A 20,724-nucleotide genomic window follows, 5' to 3' on the forward strand; every position below is an offset into this window, starting at 1 on the left:
AGTTTACTGACCTCTGGGGCATCTGACTGCCATGTCTGGAATCTAAGGGAACTCCTAAATGTCTAATCTGGAAGCAGAGGGCAGAAGGACTCTAGTATCTTTTTCCTCTAATGGAGCAGGCACCACCTACAGAAAGACTGAGTGCAGGTTGAATCATGGTCCTGCATGGCTGTCCTTCCTGAGGCCAGTAGGAGGCAGAGATCCACCATCAGGGCCACACAGAGACCTGCTTCCAAGATAATCAGTGACTCACACCCTGCTGCCGATACCCTAGATCCCAGAACCAGCAATGGCTACCATGTCATGCTATTTTTCTCTCTGTGTGTTTTATGTTGCTGTTGTTGTTATTGTTGTTGTTGTTGTTGTGGTGGTGGTGGTGGTGGTGGTGGTGGTGGTGGTGGTGATGGTGGTGGTGGTGGGTGTGTTTATATATATATGTGTGTGCAAGTATAGGCTAGAGGTGAACCTTGGGTATCACTCACCAAGAGCTGTTCTCCTTGTATTTTAAGGCAGCCCACTTGCTGGGGCATGCTAAGTAGGCTAAATTGGGCTGTCTGTCTGTCTGTCTGTCTGTCTGTCTCTGCTTCCCAATACTAGAATTACAGGTACACACCACCATGTCTGGCCTTTTACATGGGTGCTGGGGATCGAACTCAGGTCCTCATTCTTGTGTGACATGCACATCACTGACTGAGCCATCTCCCCACCCCATCTTATTTCTTTTTAGACCAAGGACACTCTGGTTCTTTTATTTATCACATCAGCATGGCCACCATATGCCCCTATGCATTCAGCCCAACCCAGCAGTGCCACCCAGGATTTGCTGGGGCTCCAAACTTCTCCATCTGTTGGGAGTTGGGCTAAGCCATCATCCTAACTGTGGGGTGACTCAGTTTCCTTATTTCTTTGTGACTTTGTCCCAATGAATTAGAGGATCGTGTAGGAGAGAGTAGCCTTCGGCTCAGAGTATATTAAAATCAGTGTGAACCAGGGACTCATTGGCATCTCTTCCACCCATCTATCTTTGTTGTCCCAGCCTGGCTGCAGCAGCCACTTGGGAGTCCACAGGAAAGCCCTGTCTTTGGAGAAGTGACTGATTTTCAGGATGCTGTCTGATCCACGGATGGATTTTCTGATAAGTGTACCCCGTCTTGATTTGGGGTTCAGTATATGAGTTCAGACTTTATCTCTGGTACCCACCAGCTTTGACTCTTGGGGGAGTGAGGTCACATGCTAAGGCACGATTTCCTTTTCTGTAAGCAGGGTGGTACTAACTCTGATGCCTGCTCAGGCCACAGAGATGAGCTGTGAGATCCCAATGAAATCATCCAGCTGTGGCTGTGCAAGCCCTTTACATGTCCATGGAGTTACAGATAAGCTGACCCAAGAACTGGGCATGAGCTCCTCCTCCTACAGCTTCCTATGCCCCTGACTCTGCCTCTTCCCACCTTCCCCTCTCTCTCTCTCTCCAAGGACTTAAAAGTCTTTAGCCAAGTGATGCCCCCACAGCTTGAGTCCAGCCCTAAATGCAATGCAGGATGGGTTTGGTCCTCCTGCATATGCGGAGCCCATTTACAGTGTAGGAAGGGGTTGAGGCCCACTGGAGCTGGGCTTCCTAGATGGGATGAGATGAGCAGGAACATGTTGTAGCTGGCACTATCTCCTGACACCCCAAACTCTTAGCTTCTTCCTCAATTTCCAGTTCTCCTTCATGTGTACACACATAGAGAGACACAGACAGACAGAAAGACAGACACACACACACACGCACACACACACACACACACACAGAGAGAGAGAGAGAGAGAGAGAGAGAGAGAGAGAGAGAGAGAGAGAGAGAGAGAGAGAGAGAATGCTTCAGTCTTCCAAAGATAGAGGCAAGTGTGGGTGCCCTGGTTCTTCGATATCTGGTGTGTGGAGTGGGGCTCAGCTGTCTCTGCAGAACCAGCACTATGGTTGCACGACTGACGAGCCTGGCTGTTCTCCCTTCTGTTACAGCACATGTCAGCAAACAGTGGTAAACAGCGAACGCTGCATACTCCTGTGTGAGGTAACCCAGAAGCGCTTGTGTGGTCCAGGTCTGGAGTCCACAGTATTCCTGGAGCAGGCTTCCCTGTGCTCCAGCAGAAAGCATGGTGTCTGGACCAGAGGAGCCCGAGGGATGGCCTCAAGTGGGAAATGATAGCTGGTCCAACAAAAAGGGCTGTAGAGCAGAGTGGAGCTGGCCTAGGTTCTAGAAAGGTTCGTGCAGTGCTGGGAACTGACCACAGGAGGGCAGGGCTGAGACTGGGAGAAGGGATGTGGTCCAGGTGAGGGAGCCTTCACCCAGGGAAGGTGGGGAAATGAGATTCTGTACTGGACTGGATGACTGACTGGATGTCAGGAGTGTGTGAGAGTGATCTCAAGGTCTTTCTGCTGTGATGGGGGAATTGCTGCAGGGGCCCTAGAAGTGACAATTGGGCACTGTACTGTGGCTGTGTGGTGCCTGGGGGGTGCTTCCACAGTTGAACAGTTGAGATAGAGAGAGTGACTGCCAGGTAGGAGCTGGAGACAGAGTATGGAGTTCCTGAAGCGATGAAAGGAAGGAGGAAGAGGGATCTGCATATCTGGTGGCCCGGGACAGGGCATCTGTGGAGATGTTCAGGTGTGAGACAGGACTTGGAAGAACCTGCAGAGGACCAAGACAGGCTAGAGCACAAGGCCACAGCTGCCCTAGAAGCCCCATAGCAGTGGTCTGTAGGGTTCTGTGTGGGAGGTAGGTGAAGAGCCTAAGCACATGGATGGAAGTAGCCATGTGGACACCCAGGTGTGGGAGTTGGGTGGGCAGGATGATGTGGAGATGGACATAAGTGTTATTTAAGTCAGAGCTGGGGAGTTGTGTGGAGGGAGAGAAGGAAGCAGTTCTGGGAAAGAGAGCCACATTTAAGGAGAAGCCTGGAAGCCATAAAGAGACATTATGGTGGCCTGGGACAAGGGGCGCCACTATGAGGTTATGAAAAGGACCAGAGTGAACCACAGGGAGGGGCCTGATGACCCCAAGGAGGATAGAACTCAAGTAGAATTAGATCTGAGGGAGAGGCACACCCACTGGAGCCTGATCCAGGTAGATCATCTGGGACCTGTCATCTCTCAGTCTCCTTGCTGTCCAGGGATGTATCTACTTTCATGCTCCCTCCTGCCCCTCTGGGAGCCAGCTGATGGGGTATCAATTCATAAAGCCAATCTGAGCTCCGGTGTCCCACCTAGACAACATCATCTCAGATGTCTTCTACTCCCTTGACCCAGACCCAAACCCTAGCGTTGTCCCCGACCCCCCTCCCAACACCTTATTTATGCTGCTACCATGTGTCCAAGGGCCACAGTGCCTCCTACCCAGTGCTTAGACATGCACAGAGCCACTACCTCTCCAAATGTCCTCCACTACCAAGCAAGGGGTCCTTGGAGACCTCATCTGTAGCCTTTTCTGCTGAACCCAGAGTTGTGAACCCCAACCTCTCCTGCTGCATCTGTCACCCGAGCCATTAGCCCTTCCTGTGGCCAGGTTCCTTTCCCTGCCGTCCTGCCTAGAGCCACACCAGATCTCACAAGACCTTTGGGGGCCAAGAGGCTGCTTCCTACAGACTAGAAACCACAGCAGCCCTTGTCACTCCCAGAGACCCACCCTACCTGGACACCTGTTTCTGCCTCTTTGCTGGGCAGTGTTCTCCCTTATTTCCTGGAGGCCCTGAACTTGTTTGCTGGCTGGCTGGACGGCTCATCACTGTACTCCCAGGAGAGAGCTCAGGACCCTCTGCAAAGAAATGCCATGGGCTAAGCAGAGCCAGGCGATGCCATGAGTATGAAGGCAGCTTCTGTCTTCAGCTTTCATCCTCCAGCTTATGCTGGGCTGCCTTCTCCCTCTTTGGGTCCCTAGATGGTGTCACAGTCTCACGATGGACCACTGCAGGTGACATACTTGGGCCCACATCATTCTTACTGTACATCACCTTTGTCATGATCTAATTTCTCAGTTCAGCTGCTCATTCTTTGTTCTATGCTGACCTAAGATCTAGGAAGAGACTGGGGGATCCTCCCTGACTGACCCCAGGGTGTCCTCAGCTGGCTCCATGAATAGAACAGATGGACAGAAGGGCAGTAAGAGGAATACACGGACATGGATGCTGAGTTCCAGAGTATAAGAATGTGCCCAGGGAGAGAAGCTGGCAGAGGCATGCCCCCTCCTACATCTTTCTCAGAAAGTCACATCCCCTGTGCTATTGGGGTACACTCGGGTGGTTTAAAAAATTCCTGTGAATCACCATTGCTTGTATAGTGCCTAGAGACCCTCAAGAATGTTCTGCTCTATCGTACCCAGGGTTCGGGCTATACTGGTGGGGGGGTGGCCTGGGCTTCACAGTGGGTCCTGCAGACACATGCCTGGCAGCTGAGTGGAGCTTCTGGGGGCATGTTTCCCGGGTGTGAGGTGTGGAAAGTTCCACATGGCCCTGGCATGGGACCGGGCAAGGCTCTGCCTCAGCGGGCAAAAGGAGGGTGCTGTGTGCATACCTCCGGGGAGGCAGCCGTCCCCCCCATGCACAAGTCATGTCTTGTTGACATTTCCATCCGTTTAATCACAGGCTCGGGGAGACTGTGGGAAACACCATCAGGATGGAGGTCTCCAGCGAGCACACAGGCGGGAGGGATGGCTGTCTCCACAGGGCCAGGCTGCTGTCAGTCACTAACGCTGGGCAAGCTGCACCCAGGCTCAGACATGCCCACGGGAGAAGACTGGGGTTCCAGGTTTCTCACTCTTAAAAGAGTCCACATAGCCGGGCGGTGGTGGCGCACGCCTTTAATCCCAGCACTCGGGAGGCAGAGCCAGGCGGATCTCTGTGAGTTCAAGGCCAGCTTGGGCTACCAAGTGAGTTCCAGGACAGGCGCAAAGCTACACAGAGAAACCCTGTCTCGAAAAACCAAAAAAAAAAAAAAAACAAAAAAAAAAAAAAAAAAAAAAAGAGTCCACATAGCTTCGGCTGGTGTTCTAGAAATAGGAGGACCCTGTCTCCCCATCCCTCAGTGTGGGCTCAGAGCAGAATGAGGGTGGCACTTAGCCCAGGGTGAAGGAAAGAGGCCCAGGGGTGAACAGGTTCCTGAGGAATACTGAGACTCCATGGACGCAGATGTGGTCACAGGGCCACAGCCCCCACACCTGTGCTGGATGGTTAAATGCTTCTTGGCTCCTACACAGAGTTACTGCCCTAGGAAGGGAGCAGAAGAGGCCATGGGACAGCAGAGCAAGTGCCCAGGGGCTGGGCCTTGCATTGAGGAAGTGGCATTGGAACATGGAGCAATAGAGGCAACCCAGAGGGGCCTGAGGGACCACAGCACATGGGGCTCTGGCAGCTAGCTCCTTTCTCCAATTCCTATCCCAGCTGCTTCATGAGAAAGCTGTGGTGGGCCACAATTGCCCTGTCATCCACAGGAGGGCACACACAGAGGCCAGAGTGATTTTCAGAAAGGAGGGAGGTAAAAGAGAAAGGAGGAAGGAGGGATGGAGGGAGGGAAGAAGTAGAGGATGGGGGAAAGGGAAAAAGGATGGACCAAAAAGGGGAGGCAGGGAGAAAGGCAAGGAAGAACGGAAGGGAGAAAAGGGGGAGGAAGGTAAGGAGAGAAGAAAGGAAGGAGGGAGGAAGTGATGGAGAGAGGAGGAAGGGAAGGAGGGAAGGAAAGAAGTAAGGAAGTGACGGAAAGAAGGGAGGATGAGTGGAGGGGAGAAGGAAAGAAGGTAGAACCTAGACAAGGTCCTCTCCTACTGAGGCCACAGTGGGCTTGGGTGGGGTTGTGTACCAGACTCTCCAGTTGTCCTGTGTGGTCTATGAAACAATGTTCCCCTCCATGCATATCAAAACTTCAGGGAGCAGGGTAAGAACTCTGACCTGAAGGCTGCAGCTGCAGCCTGCTGCTGTGTATTGGGTCCTTGGCATCATCCCCGTGAGCCTGGCTGAGGAAAGGAATAATTAGCTGGACCAGGTGGGCTATCAGAGTAGCTGTGGGCTCAGCATGAGGCTGGAAGGAAGGAAGCGTGAAGGAAGGTTCCTTCCCAAAAAGGTATGCTGAATCCAGAGGATGGAGATGCTTGGGTGCAAGGCATGCTGGATCCAGGACATAGAGATGCTTGAGTGCCCTTGGCATACAGCCAAACCCTTGGCTGGAGGCTGTGGATCAGGGACTGATTGGTAACTTTGGTGTGTGGACTTTGGTTCTTTGTCTGTGGAGATCTGGAGGCTTCAGTGTGGGGTCCTCAGAAGCACACCAGCAGCAGAGCCTGGTGCCTGTGCCTCTCTGAGATGGCAGAGTATGGAGGGAGCCTCGTCAGTATCCAACACTTCTGTGGCGTCATGTGCCATCATGATCTGTTCCTATTTCTCTGTGTGTATTGACTTGTGAATTCCTCAGTATCATCACCCTACATCACCTCAATGTAAACTGAGACAGAGCGGTCACATGAAGATCTTGGGTTCTGTGTGAAGCAGGTGGGGAGACAGGAGATAACACCACCTTAGGTGTGTTACACAGGTAAGGGGGAGGGGAAGCCCAGAACCCTGGGGCAGCTGGAGAGCACACTGGGGCTTCCAGGAGGTAGGACGCCTTGGCAGGCTGATCTTGTGGTGAGGAGATGGACAGCTTAGACAACCTGCACCCCTGGGCCTTTACATTTAAGCTTGACATCCAGTACATATGACAGGCAGGTTTTTCTGTTGCTATTTTCATTAGAAAAAAACCCACCTTTCTGGAGAATATTGCACGTGGAAGTATGTGCTCTTTGTGGCTAAGAAATGGGTGCAGCCAGTCCACCTCTGTGGTCCATCCTGGTGTTCTGGGCTTTGACAAAGGCTATCATGGATGATGGCATCAGAAGGGAGAACGTAAGGAAGGTACTTGCTCCCAAACTTTAAAAAGATGTTCATGTCCCATCTACATCTAAGAATAGATCAATTGAGATTGTTTATGGGTTTGAAACAGTTAAGATGTAAGATGGGAATCATTAAGGTGAAATCATAGCATCCAAGTTTTACATGTGAGGGCAGGAGCTGGGAGCAGGAAGGCAAGAGCTTCCTTGTCTGGTCAGGACAGGTGAGACTGGTGGGGAAAGAGAAAGATGGATGGGGGAGGCCCTGCCCTCACTCCAGCACCAAGCAGAAGAGCCTGCCCCCCCCGCCCCATGGGGGAGGCCCTGCCCTCACTCCAGCACCAAGCAGAAGAGCCTGCCCCCCCGCCCCATGGGGGAGGCCCTGCCCTCACTCCAGCACCAAGCAGAAGAGCCCCCCCCCCCCCGCCCCAGGCACTGTCTGTGGCTAACAGCGACAGCAGTCAGTACACATGTGGACACTACCTCCAGAGGCTCCTGAAGGCCACGGATCTAGAACTCTCTGACTGCGTTTAGGTCTGCGTGGGTATTTCAGGCTCTGTTTCCCTCAGCCAGGGTTTCTGAGCATCTCTTTCCATGTTAGTACGACCAGGACACATCCAAGAATGAGATCCCAGCTGCTATCTAGGAACAGTGGGTCTGTCCCATGTGGAGCTTCATGGCCCTGCTCAGTCTTGGGTGCCAGCCTTGCTTCTTGTGGGCAGACAGCCTCTGCCCCTTCCTCACTGGGCCTCGTGCCAGTGGATTGGTGGTGACGTGCCAGTACAAGGCAATGAAGCTGCTGAATTCCAGTGTCCTGATGGTTGAACCAGGGTTATTTCTCTTGAATAGCCATAGGGTCTCATGCTCCCAGACCCCTCACCCCCACAACCATGAATGGGTTTCGTTCCCACTATGCAGAAGAGAACATGGAGGCCCAGGGATGTGGAGCCATATCCTACCTACTCCTGCTTCTGCTGCCCCTCCCCCACCCCAGAACACAGTGCTCACCCTGGACTCATACTCTCAACCTAGCTTAGCCAGGAGAGAATGCTGGAGGATTGGTTTGGCATTACCCACTTCTCTCTGCTCAGGGCAGACAAGAATCTCAGCTGCCTTCCAGCAGCAGCTTGGGGAGCTAGAGGCCAGTTGTGGGTGTCCTGTACTCTATGACCCTCTGCTATAGGGCAAGATCACCCACCCGCTGTCACCCCAGGGCATGAAGAGACTATGGGAGACAAGGTGTTAGAACTGATTTGAAGTCTGAGCCCAAGGAAAGAGGACAGAGGCACTGATAGCCCTGCTTCCAGCTGGGGTGCCTGGGAGGCCACCAGCAGACCTATATGCAGGGACCAAGAAGAGACTCCTGAGACTGAGGGAATGGGAGACTCTTTAGAGAAAGCCTGGCCTTCTCTGTAGAAGGTGGGGCTCACAGGGACCCCATCTGCCTGAGCCCAGGACAGTATAGAGGGTGGGGCTCACAGGAACCCCCATCCTCCTGTCCTTCTCTGTAGAGGGTGGGGCTCACAGGAACCCCCATCCGCCTGGCCTTCTCTGTAGAGGGTGGGGCTCACAGGGACCCCATCTGCCTGAGCCCAGGACAGTATAGAGGATGGGGCTCACAGGAACCCCCATCTGCCTGGCCTTCTCTGTAGAGGGTGGGGCTCACAGGGACCCCATCTGCCTGAGCTCAGGACAGGTCTTACCCTCAAGTGCCCTGGGGGTTTGCTGGATGATCCCAGCCCCTCTGGACAAAGTCTAGTGTGTGACACAGGGCCCTGGGGGTGGGGCTGTGTTCTCCTCGAACCCTCATCGCCATCGGAGCTATTGTCCCCACCCTGATGTCGGGGTTTCCCATGGAGGCTGGTCCACTAGTAGTCTGGACACTGGAAGAAAGGCCACCCGCTGACTCCATGACTCCCTCATTCCTCAGGGCCTCCTCAGGTCACGCCCAGGCACCCCACATGCACATGTAGGCACATGTGGGCCGCCGCAGGCCGGGCATGTCCTAATTAGCCCACTATCTTGGAGTTCTCATTGAAAGCAAAACAAACCAAAAAAGTTCGGGTTTTGCCCAGATTATTCCCTGAGGCCAAGTGGGCCTTGTCTGGGCTTCCGGGGGGGGGGGGGGCGGCCTCTGGGCCTGGAGGACCCCTGGGCTTCTGTATGGACCTGCTTAGGCCTCTCTGACAAGGCTCCTCATTTCAGCAGCCTGACTGGAGGCAGAAGTAGGGGGCCAGACTGAGCCCCACAGCCTGGCAATGAGGAAACAGAAGAGGTTCCTTCACCTGAGCCTCAGAGGGAGGAGGCAACGCTATGCAGAAGATCTCCTACGCTTTTCAGTCAGTGGGGTCCTTGCCATCTTTGGGAGGCATGATAGACACCAAGACCAGACGGAGCAAGTGGGAGGTGTCCCTAGGAAGGCGAGAAAAGAGCAGGCAGGGGAGGGCCAGCATTCACTGGACACATGGGCAGGCTGGTCTACTGGCCAGCCCAGTGCCCCAGCTTCTGTGACATGGTTTGCCATGCCAGCCAGGTTCTGCACTCCAGTGCTGAAGGCCTGCTTTCTGGAAGCGCCCAGTCCCTCCTGCATAACACTCCCCACAGATGCTATCACTGTTCCTTTTGGTTCAATGACTAAGTCCTTGGCACCCACCTCCAATCATTGAAGAATGCAGACAAGTTAAAATATGAACCTCATTGCCATGGGCCTGTACCCTGCTTCTGAGCAAGAGAGGCAGGGCTCCCTGCCCATCAGGGATGGGGCAGAAATTGGGCATGGAAAGGCTGCTACTGCCTGCTGCCACTGCCATGACCTCCCTTCCCAAAGCCCCTCACTGGGAAGACATTGAACACAAGGCTGCAGGAAGGAGGTGGTCCTGCTGTCCCATCCTGGATCGGAAACATAACAAGGGAAATCCCTTCCCTGAGGTTCAGGCATCCCCTGGAAGGCAGGAAACGTGAGATACAACCATGGTTCATCTGTCCTCATTCCTAAACAGCCACACCAGAGAGAGCAGTCTTCCTGACCATCACTCAGATGTGTTGTGCCATCACCAGACTTACAACCATGCCATCACATTCCCTCACTCATTTATTCGTTCCCCTGCTGCTTTGTTTGGACAGAAAATGCTTTAAGCAGCCATTCTGAAATACATACCACTCAGGGAACACAGGGATCCTGTGTCTGTGGGCTCCTTTGTGTCTATGGCATCCTCTGCGTCTATGTGACTCTCAGTGTTTATGATACGTATACTGTCTGTGGGCTCCTGTGTCTACTGAGCCATCTGTCTGTGTTCTTCTATGTCTGTGGGGTTGCCTGAGTCTGTTAAATCCTGTGTCTTTGGGGACCTGTGTCTGTATGTTCTGCATCCTCAAATTCTAATGAGTGGGGATCCAAAAATATTTGGAAAAATTGCATTTATACTGAACATGTACAGACACGATTCTCTTCATCTCTTAAGCAGTGCAGTCTAATGACTACACAGCAGATGCAGTGTTAGGTTTGGTGAGCCGGCTCGGGGGTGTGCATAGGCTCCGTAGAAATACTATGCCGTTGTCTGTAAGGGTGTCCATGGGGTTCCTGGGCCTGATTGCTCATGAGCACTGAGGGACAAGGGTAGAATGTGAACCATGTGTGGAATTCTGAACTTCAATAGCTGCATTCACATGGTGAAAAGAGCCCCAGAATTGTGACTATGGGTGAAGTCTGGGTCCAATGCCCAGTACAGCAACATAAAACAGATGAAAGGAATTAGTGAATGTAATCAATAATTACTCCTGCCGACCTCGGGTCATTTCAGTGTGTGGCCCTGAAACCAGGAGCAAGGTTTTCGACCTTCCTTCTATGACATAGAGTCCTTCCTTGCAGGTGGGATACTTTTCTTCACATGCTCAAATCCTTTGTAACCATTGGTTCAACTCACAGGACTGTGTAGGTCCTCAGAGACTCACAGTTCAGTAGGGGGCATAGTAGTGACACCTTCCAGTGGAGGACATTAGGACAGGACAAAGGTCAGGGCATGGAGGTGCGCTGGCTGCTGTAGCTAGGGCTAGCCTCTCTGAGCGCAACAGAGACTGTGACAAGACCAAGGTGAAAGCTTCCACTGGGAGGCAGGGCTGTGATCAGAGGGCCATAGGAAGAGTCTGAGAGTAGGGGTGTTGGAGTAGGGGGCTGTGCTGGGCCAACCAGAGTTCTGCTTTATGCCATTCAAACTCCTACATCAGCAGGAAGAGTGGGACCATGACCTTTCTACCAGGAATCTGTTGGGAGATGTTGGGATGGAGCAGGGTCTCCCCAGCCTCCATGCTCTGGAATAGGAAGCTTAACCCCTCTTCCTGATGGAGGCCAGCTGTCACATCCCATGCTTCCCTCACATGGCCTTGGTGCTGGGGGAGGTAAGGATTAGGTCCCTTCTTGTTTTTAGACAGCATTATTAAGGTGTAATTCATACACCATTCAATCTACTCATTTAAACTCAGTCTGGTGGGGCATGTAACTCAGATGGTAGAGTGTTCCTGCCTAGAGTGTTTGAGGCCATGGGTTCAATTCTCAGCATGACATGAAGTGGGCACCCTGGCGCCTGTCTATAATCCCAGCACTTAAGAGGTGGAGGCAGAAGAATCAGGAGTTCAAGGTCAGCCTCCTATATAATGAGCTCCAGGCTAGCTTGGGCTACATGAGATCTTGTCTCAAAAACTACAAACAATAAAGCAAACAAGGAAATAATAAAATGTACCACCAGGCAGTGTTTAGTCTGAACAGATGTATGCAACCCTCACTTCTAGAACATTTCCACCTCATCAGAGAGAAGAAGTGCCTGAGCTTCTCTGTTTCTCTCTCTGTAGCCTAGCAGCCTTTGCCTTCTCCCTCTCTGGCTTCTGCCTCTCTGGCTTTGCCTGTCCTGGGTGTTTGCTTACACGAGGTCACACTGTGTGTCTGCTCAGAACAAGGTTCTGAGTTACACCCACATAGTTGCTATGTCACCACAGCCCTTGTTCTCAGTGCTCTTCTAACTCATTTGTCCGCTTGCCTGGGGTAGGGACAGAATGGCCAGTGTCCTGTGATACAGAAAGTTGAGAAAATGTGTCCCGGACTAGGGTGAGGAGGCAGAGGCAGGTGGATCTCTGAGTTCCAGGCCAGCCTGGTCTACCGAGTGAGTTCTGGGACAGCCAGAACTTGTCTTGAAAAACCAACCAACCAACCAACCAACCAACCAACCAACCAACCAACCAACTAATAAATAAGCAAATAAATCTAAAAAACAAAAATACCAACCAAACTAGAACCTATCACTCATCCCCTCATCTGTCCCCTGAGCTGACGCTCCTCCTGCTGGGCAGCCCTTAGTAGGACTCTCCCTCCTGTATGAGCTTCCATCTGGTGTTGTCCTGTACTCAAGGACACTTGGGTTGTCACTGTTGTTAAGGACTCACAGTGGACCACTGGGTCCTTGGCATCACCAGCCACTTTGTACAACTGTCCTCCATCCGAGGACTGAGGTACAGGAGGGGCTGAGCACAAGGTCCCCACAAGAAGGGAGACCTGTGGTCTGGAGCACTGTGTAGCCCAAGCCTTGGGTCTTAGCCTCCCTTGTTTCTGGGAATACTGATTGCTCTGGAACCTGGAAGAGGCAGGCTAGTGGGTGGGGATATATATGTAGCATGAGTCCTAATTGGTCTTAATAATAAAAACCCAGAGTCAGATATCCAGGTAAATGCTGAAAGATCAGAGAGACGAAGGAGCGGCCACAGCCACCTCTTACCGTGCAAACTCCTCAGCTGAAAAGGGGCCGAGCTCCTGCCTTATATTCCTCTCTCCACCCACCATATCACTTCCTGTCTCCACCACCCTCGTGCTGGGATTAAAGGTGTGAGCCACCACCACCTGGCTCTGTTTCTCTTTTAGACTGGATCAATCTCGTGTAGCCCAGGGTGACCTTGAACTCCTGATCTTCCTGCTTCCTCTTCCCAAGGGCTAGGATTAAAGGTGTGTGCCACCACTGCCCGGCCTCTCCATACTCTGATCTCCAGGCAAGCTTTATGTGTTAGAGCACAAACAAAATATCACCACATATATAAGACAAAATTCCGGGTTCAGAGGCCTCTCTGAAGAGGGCAACAGGGTAAAGTGGGGCACTTTGCACTATGATCCCATTTCTTCACCATCTATCCAGTTTCTGCTATGTTGTGGCCAACTGGGGCAAATCATTTCCCCCAGGAGTCTTGGGGTCCTCATCCGTGAAGTGGAACAAAAGGCAGTACCCACCTTAGGCCTGCAGACGTTCAGCTGAGTTTGCAGGAAAGATCACCAGCACAGAGAGGATCAATTAAGCAACTCAGGGACCCACTCTGGCATTGGTACTGTCTTCCCAAAGCCTTCCTGCTTGATGCCTTTGGATGTAGACTGGGTAATCCTCAGGCTGATACCTGTTGAGACACCCATGGCGGGGAGGTGGGGCCTCTCTAAAGTTCCTGGGACAGTGGGGTCCCAAGGATGGTGAAGGAGGGGCTCACTGAGTTGATTTGGAGGAAGGGCTGGACTGCCTGGGCTTTCCTAGAGAACCAGCAGGGATGCTTGGAGGAGCTGCCAACCCTGGAGGAATGGGGAAGTCATTGTAATGGAGATAAAGCCAACAGCTTAAAGAAATTCCTTTGAAAGTGACTGTTGGGACCTCTGGGGACTGATGGCAGCCTGACCTCTGTCCCTCACTCTGAGAGCTGGACCTAGGAGTCACATCTGACCTTCCATGGCTTCAGGGCACCCATGCTCCAGAACACAGTGTATCCCCACCCCACCCTTGCTGCCAGGCTACGGGCTTTCAGGACTTTGAGCTATGTGGCACTCCAGCCCCTATGCTGTCCTGGACCGTAGTGGAGCCCACAGGGGTCTTGGGTTGGGAACCTTCCCAACCAAATAGCTCCCCTCCAGGTAGGTGTGCAAAGCCCCAATCCACCTTGCTGGCACCTGGGTGGATCCCCAGAAGCCCTGGCACCCAGGAGGCAGACGGAGAGGGGCAGGTAGGAGAGGTGAATGTGCGTTTATCCCAACACAAGTAGTGGCCTGTTGGGGTGGGGTGGGGGCCCCAGGAAATATTTGGGATGACTTGGAGCCGGCTGGCCCTTTAAGGCTCCTGTAATAAGACACCTCCCCAACGGGACAAGAGCCTGGGCTGGGGCTTCCACCTTAGCCCTTGTTTCTACCCTCCCTCCTCCCCCTTCCTTGCCAGGCCCAGTTCAATTTGCTCAGCAGCGCCATGGACCAGATGGGCAGCCGCGCGGCCCCGGCCAGCCCCTACACCCCAGAGCACGCTGCCAGCGCACCCACCCACTCGCCCTACGCGCAGCCCAGCTCCACTTTCGACACCATGTCTCCAGCGCCTGTCATCCCTTCCAACACGGACTACCCTGGCCCCCACCACTTTGAGGTCACCTTCCAGCAGTCGAGCACAGCCAAGTCAGCCACCTGGACGGTGAGTAGCCCCGTTGTCCGCGGTGGTCCGGAGGGAGGGCAGTGAGGTAGAATGCCACGGTCCTGACACTGAGGTCTGTCTGAGCACACATGCTGTCCACATGGAATTTCCTGCTGGCCAGGGCCAGGAGGAGCATCAAGCAGGAGGCGGGTCCTGGGGTTGGGCAGTGTGGGTGTGCCCACCCCTCGAATGGACGTGTGACCAGAGTCAGCCAGCCTCCCACAGGTCCAGAAAGGTTGAGAGTGTTGCAACCAATGAGGTCCTGGGGCAGGGAGAATGGCCGGCTTTTTTGTGTGTGTGCTCAGTGCCTTGAAATCTATCCTGAGCGGAGTCCTGCACCTCTGCTGAGTCTTGGGGGCCCACAGAGGCCCTTGGAGGCTGCTTCCCCCGGGTGGTGTGGCCGCTTGCTGGTTGTGGATTTGGGCTTTACTCTCACATCTCTTCATTGGCTTGGGACCGGATCTCCAGGGGTGTAAGCACAGCGCTGGGAGCTCTGGTCCTTTCTCTAGTACCTCTTGGAACAGTCTGACTTGTGGCTGGGAATTAGCTGATGTTGACAAAAATCCCCCATGCACACTTGCTGGGCGTTGGGTAGCCAGCTAAGTGCTTTGACTCACCCATTGCACAGCCAGGGAAGCTGAGGTGTGAGAAGGGAAAGCAAACTGCTCAGAGCTATGCAGCTAGTAAGGAGGAGCCGGGCTTAGGACACGGTGGTCACTGTCATGAGCCTTCTTAACCAGAGCATCCAGGCTGTCTCCAGGAGTAAGGGCTGCAGGAGGAGCAGAGTAAGGCTTCGGGGACGATGTCCAGAAGTGCAGGGTATACAGGGCATTGGGTCAGAAGGGTAGTCTCAGAGTCTTCCAGCTAGGCACAGGGACCCCTGCACCACCTGGGATGATAGGAGGTGCGCTGAGGGATTCTGGGTCAGCTCCTGAGCAGCATCTTCATCATCCATCCTCTCTAGGGAACAGCTGGAGCTAGGGCTGGGGCAGCCTCTGCTGTGCAAGCTCTGTCTCACCTCCAAACAGGAGCGACCCCCTTCCCAAGGCTCCTCTCCAAACCCTAAGTCCCACTGTCGTGGCTTTCACAGTCTCCCTGGAGACTGAAGGGCTGGACAGAGCCAGCCCTGCATGTGGCCACAGACGATCAGTCTGGTTGGCCTGGGTTGGCTACTGTTCATGGTGGGCTCCCCAGATTCTGGCCCGTGGTTAAGTGATGGTTCAGCCCAACTGCTGGAGCTCTGATGGGCTGCCGTGGGCCAAGAGGGGCTGGGTGACTACAGACAGCACTTTACCCAGAGTTACACTAGGCCCATGTGCTCCGTTCTCCCCAACCACAACCCGTTGCTGACTGAGGGATGGTGATAAGGGTCTGAATGAGATGGAACTGGTATAGTATACAGCTCTCCCTCTTGTCTTGGGGCAGTGGACATGGGCCTCCTGAAGTTGGCCTTTCAATAGAACTAGCCTGCTGAAGGTCTCTTCTTCTATACTGTCTGTAGCTGGGGCGGGGTGAGGAAGGTGGACCCTAGACTCTTCCTCCACCCCAGCTGAGTGACCTGGAGTCAGGTCAGGAAGCCCAGGAGACACATGGGTAGCTCCAGTGATAAGAGGCTCTCTACACTGCCCTTCCACTTTCAAACGCATTCCCTAAGTCTGTCTCCCCCTCTTAGGGTGACCTGGCCAGTCATAAAGGTCTGGTAGTGTCTGGAGGAAGTCCCCTAATCTTGGGAATGATGTAGCTTGTGACATTGCCTCCTTTCATCTATTTTCTTGAGGATGTTGATGGGGTCAGTCTCTGCCATGTCTGAGGGTTCAGGGTACCTCAGATGGTCAGCATTGGTCTTAGAGAGGGGCAGGCCTCTCTGTTGGCTTCCTCCTTCCACTTGGGGCCCCTGCAACCCCTTCTGAGGTATTTGGCATCAAGCCTTCCATAATGGTTTGTTTCCTGCTGCCCTGCTTTAGCTGTCCTCATGGGGTAGTTCCTGACTGGCTAGACATACCAGGGAGCACAGAAGGCTTGGCCTCCCGACCCAACCTTCACCCAGTGCCAGGGCAGCAGATCTGAGCTGTCGAGCAAGAGGATGCTATTTCCTGCCCCCTCCCAGCCCTGCCACACAGGGGGTGGAGGTGGGACCAACATTGATAATGAGATTTTTGGCACCTCAGCGATCTGGGAGCAGACACCCAAGGGCTTTTCTCAATGCCTAAGGAAGGGGCTGGCAGCGGCTGCTCTCAGCTCTGGGGGTCCAACTGTGTGAGTGCTGTCCAGACTTGCCATCTAGGCTTCTGCACCTAGGCCCCTGCCGCACCACTGCCTGGTAACTGATAGATAATTCATATTTTTCTCAAGTACAATTCCATATTGACTGCTGCCTTCATTTCTCTCAGATTGGCAAAAACACCCTCACTGGCCTCCAAGTGACCACAGCTGTTAATGGGGCCTTTGGCCTTGGCATTGCTGAAGCCGCTTTGGGCCTTTCCAGCCCCAGAGGATCTGTTTGCCCTAATCAGCTTCCCTCAGCCTGAAAATCTGCTTGTGCAATAAGGGGTCTGGGCCCTCAGTTTGTGTTCTTGTATGAACATATACACACTGTAGACATGTGCACAGGGTTCCACAGGCATGGACACCTAGGTACACAGATGTGTGTAGTGCATGCACATATATCTGTGATCACACAAGGATGTAAACATACATGTGCTCAGGGACCTATCTATATGGATACACAGATGTACACACATATACCAGTAAACACACAGCATGCCAGCAAATGTGGATGAGCACGTGAGCACACATGCTAGCCTCCCTGGTTGCTGCCTTGGGGTCTGACAGCCCCTTTCCTCAGAAAAGGCTGAGCAGCAAGTGGATTGGACAGAAGAGGGCTTTGTGTTTGTGTGAGACTGTGAACAGCTGGTCTCAGGAGTCCCTCAGCAGAGGAGGAGGTGGGACAAGTTCCTTTACACACCCAAACAGCGTGATGAGATGAGAGTCTGGCTGCTGTCTAGCCCCGGTGCAACCCCTTCGCGCTGGCTTTGTCCTGCTGAGAGAGGTGGCAGTCTTCAGTGCTGCGGACGTTTAGAGACAGGGCTCGGCAGTTAGGCAAGAGGGCCCATGTGGACGGTCACTCTGGCCGGGTATGGTGTCTGTAGAACCCCAGGGGAACGCTGTGACACAGTCAGCTTGTTACAGAGGAGGCCAATAGTGAGGGCATGTTCGTGGATGGCTTGACTGGCCTGGGAGCATCATGGATGAACAGATCGACGGCTTAGACATGGCCCTAAGTAACCTTCAGCTGCCCTCAGCCTTCGTGTGTGCGTGTGTGCGTGTGTGTGTGTGTGTGTGTGTGTCTGTCTGTCTGTCTGTCTGTCTGCCTGCCTGCCTATCTTGAGAAAGAGCTGCTACCCACCCACCCGCCAGCCCCTGGCGGGAAGCACAAAGCCTCTGTGAGGGATTCCTGGGGAGGATGGGGCTGAGTCAACACTAATGGATCTGGAACAAACTTTCCAGCCCCTCCGAGGTTTGCAAAGCAGAAGAATAGAGGAGGTGTCCCAACATGATTGTGGTATCAATTGCGTTATCCTAAAAGTTTATGGAATGCATAAATGGAATTAATACCTTTTACTGGCACCGGGAGCAATTATGTATATTTAAAGCCTAGAGAAGGGTTCTAACAATGTTTATTGTGGAGATGAAACGTGAATTATTAGGGGAAACAAGAGCACTTAAAGAGGAATTACAGCAATTGCTCATATTGTGTGTAGCTTTGCAGGAGAAGATGGGCTCCCGGTAGGCTGGCCCTGGGTCTGTGCTGGGTACCTGCAGCAGAAATGAGTCTCTGCTCCCCTTTCCACTGATGGCCCGAAGGACTTTAGTCCCCAGTGGGCACAGAATCTAGCCTGGAGACTCTGAACCCCTGGGTCCATGTGCAGCTAGACACTGGCAATCTGGTCCCTGTGACTAAGGATGCTCCCCACCTGAATAGTCACACCACATATCTCTGGAGTTCTAGTGGGGGCAAGGAAACAGGGCACCTTGTGGGATAGGACTCTATCCCATGGTGCTGTGGAGGACTGAGTTCTGATTCGTATATTTTTTTTGGAGACTCCAAAAAAAACATCCATTTTTTTGGAGACTCATCTGTGTGACCTGGGAGTGTGGTTCCTGGTTCGCTCCCCTGTTCTCTCCAGTCAGGCAAGCTGGTGTGACCCTGGAAGGCCTAGAGCTGACACTTCCATGGACTCTCATCAGCTCATGCTGCACTGAGGAGAGCTTTATGAGAGAATGGATCGGGACCTGATCTGACGGGGGTTGTGGAAGGCTCCCTGTTTCCTGGGCTCTGGGCAGCTGATACAGCCGTGGCGTCTCAGGACCCCTGGTGCCATCCCTCAGCCTGCAGTAGTTGCATATACATCCTTTCCCACATTACAGATGAGAAACTCAGGGCAGGTCCAGGGCAGGTCACAGATCAGCAAAGGGCAGAGGCAGGATGGTAACCCAGTGGCATATCTCAGGAGTCTGTGGAACTCTCTCTGCCCACCCACTGCTCCAGGTTCTCCAGGGGTGGTTCTGGGACCTTAGGAGCTCTGTGGACAGTTGTAAGGAGGCTTTGACACTCAGAGGCCTGCCGGCTTGCCTCAAAGAAAGGAGCTTGGCTTGTTCTTTATCACCTTGAGAGTTTCTGTCGTCACTCGTGCTGACAGAGAGACACATTATCTGCCCACCATCTACCCTGGGTAGATTCTTAAGTGCTTTCTGGTTAGAATGTTGTAGGGTTGACCAGTCTCCAAGGTGAGTAAGCCAGCTAGGCCTGTGGACCACCCCTCCTGCCTTTCTCCGTTGGTGATCCACGATACACGCGCCCTGCTGAACCTAGCTTTGCCCATTGCACCGCAGGTCTACCAACACACTTTATAGCTGGGTGAGAGGCCAGGGTAGGGGAAGTGGCCGTAACAGGCAAAAGCTGGACTTGGTTTGGGGAACAGAGCAACGTGAGCTCCAGAGCTGAGTGGAGTTGAGTTTTGCATACCTGCCCTCCAGGTTGGTGGTAGGTTATAGGAGAAATGCTTGAAATTTATCGGACTCCCACTTTGGAAGCTAAGCTAATCTTACGGTGCATGAGGGCCATTCCAGAATAGTTATCTGTGCCCTGGAGGCCCAGACCCTGTCACCTCCTCCTGGGAAAAGCCCACAGCCCATCCAGGAACTCTGTTGCTTTTACATGAGTTGGAATATCCTAGGCTTTGAGAGTGGGGAGGAGGGGGCCTTTGGCCATCACCCTGGTCAGTACAAGAAGATATGGTGGACCGAGGCTGGTGCTCCGAGATTGGGTAGCAGGTTGCAAAGCCAGGCTGTGCGGTACACTTGAGGGCAGAGAAGCTCTTTGGAAAAGTTTCTGGTGTGGCAATTAAGGCAGAAACAATTCAGTAACCCAAATTCCAGGCACACCACTCAGTGCCTGGCCTGTATACCTGCCTCTCCATCAGCAGTCTATGCTCTATCTACTCACTTGGTGTCCCCTCATGCTGGACAGCCTAGGGAGACCTGCTGAGTCTTAGGAGGGTGACACGAGACAGTGCCGTACTCTGCACTTGGTCCTGGTTCCAGGGAAGCTCCTAGTCTGCTATGCTGTGCTTAATGCAGGATCAGAGATTTAGACTCCTGAATGTTCCTGTCCCAAAACTACAATAAAGTGCCCAAAGTTTAGTGGAAACTTACATTCTAACCAGCTATTGCCTACGGCACTGAGGAGTGACTCTCCCCAACACACACACACACACACACACATCCATACATGCATACATCCCCAAATTGCTTCCCTGGCTCCTGCTGTCACTAGCCCCTGAGACTGTATGGAAAGCCACAGGTCCTGAGAGAAGGAGCTGGCCAAGGTCAGTGTTTAGAAGGGTCCCAGCTGGAGTAGAGATGAGGCATGTCAGACTGTCCTATTATATCTTTGCAGTCCCCATACTGACAAAGTTGATTCTGCCGGTGGAAGCTACAGTTTGAGGATGGGGTAGGGACTTCACCATGGATAGCCAGCAGGGGCTCCATGCTGTGCACAGAGCAGGCTGGCACCAGCCTCCCTGTGGGATCTTGTGCTGGACAGTCCTGTGAGTCCCTTATCACTGGGCCCTTGTCAGAGCATTTTTTTTCTCCAGAGGCTGATGACTGAAGGCCAGAGGACAGGCCAGGCAGGGCTGTTTACAGCAGCAGGCTGCCCCCACGAGTGGCCAAGACACAAGGTGTGACTCTCCTGCTGACTGGATGAGGAGGAAGGGTGACTGGGGTTCCTGTTTGGACTCACAAGGAGGATGAGGCTATGGCACTTAGGACCCCACCACAATGTGTTCTGAATAAATTCCCTCC

At 53.2% G+C, this 20,724-nt stretch overlaps 1 protein-coding gene across 1 annotated transcript in view; it reads left to right on the forward strand.

The window, feature by feature from the left end:
- The window catches only part of Tp73 (tumor protein p73), a 59,749-nt gene that overhangs the window by 22,042 nt on the left and 16,983 nt on the right, over window positions 1-20,724 (forward strand). The window contains 1 exon segment of the mRNA XM_052718335.1: window positions 14,116-14,358. Within this exon segment, the coding sequence (XP_052574295.1) occupies window positions 14,116-14,358 (243 nt within the window).

The sequence above is a fragment of the Peromyscus californicus genome, unplaced genomic scaffold, assembly GCF_007827085.1.
Source record: "Peromyscus californicus insignis strain IS unplaced genomic scaffold, ASM782708v3 Scaffold_5__1_contigs__length_169319896, whole genome shotgun sequence".
In the NCBI taxonomy this organism is placed as follows: domain Eukaryota; kingdom Metazoa; phylum Chordata; class Mammalia; order Rodentia; family Cricetidae; genus Peromyscus; species Peromyscus californicus.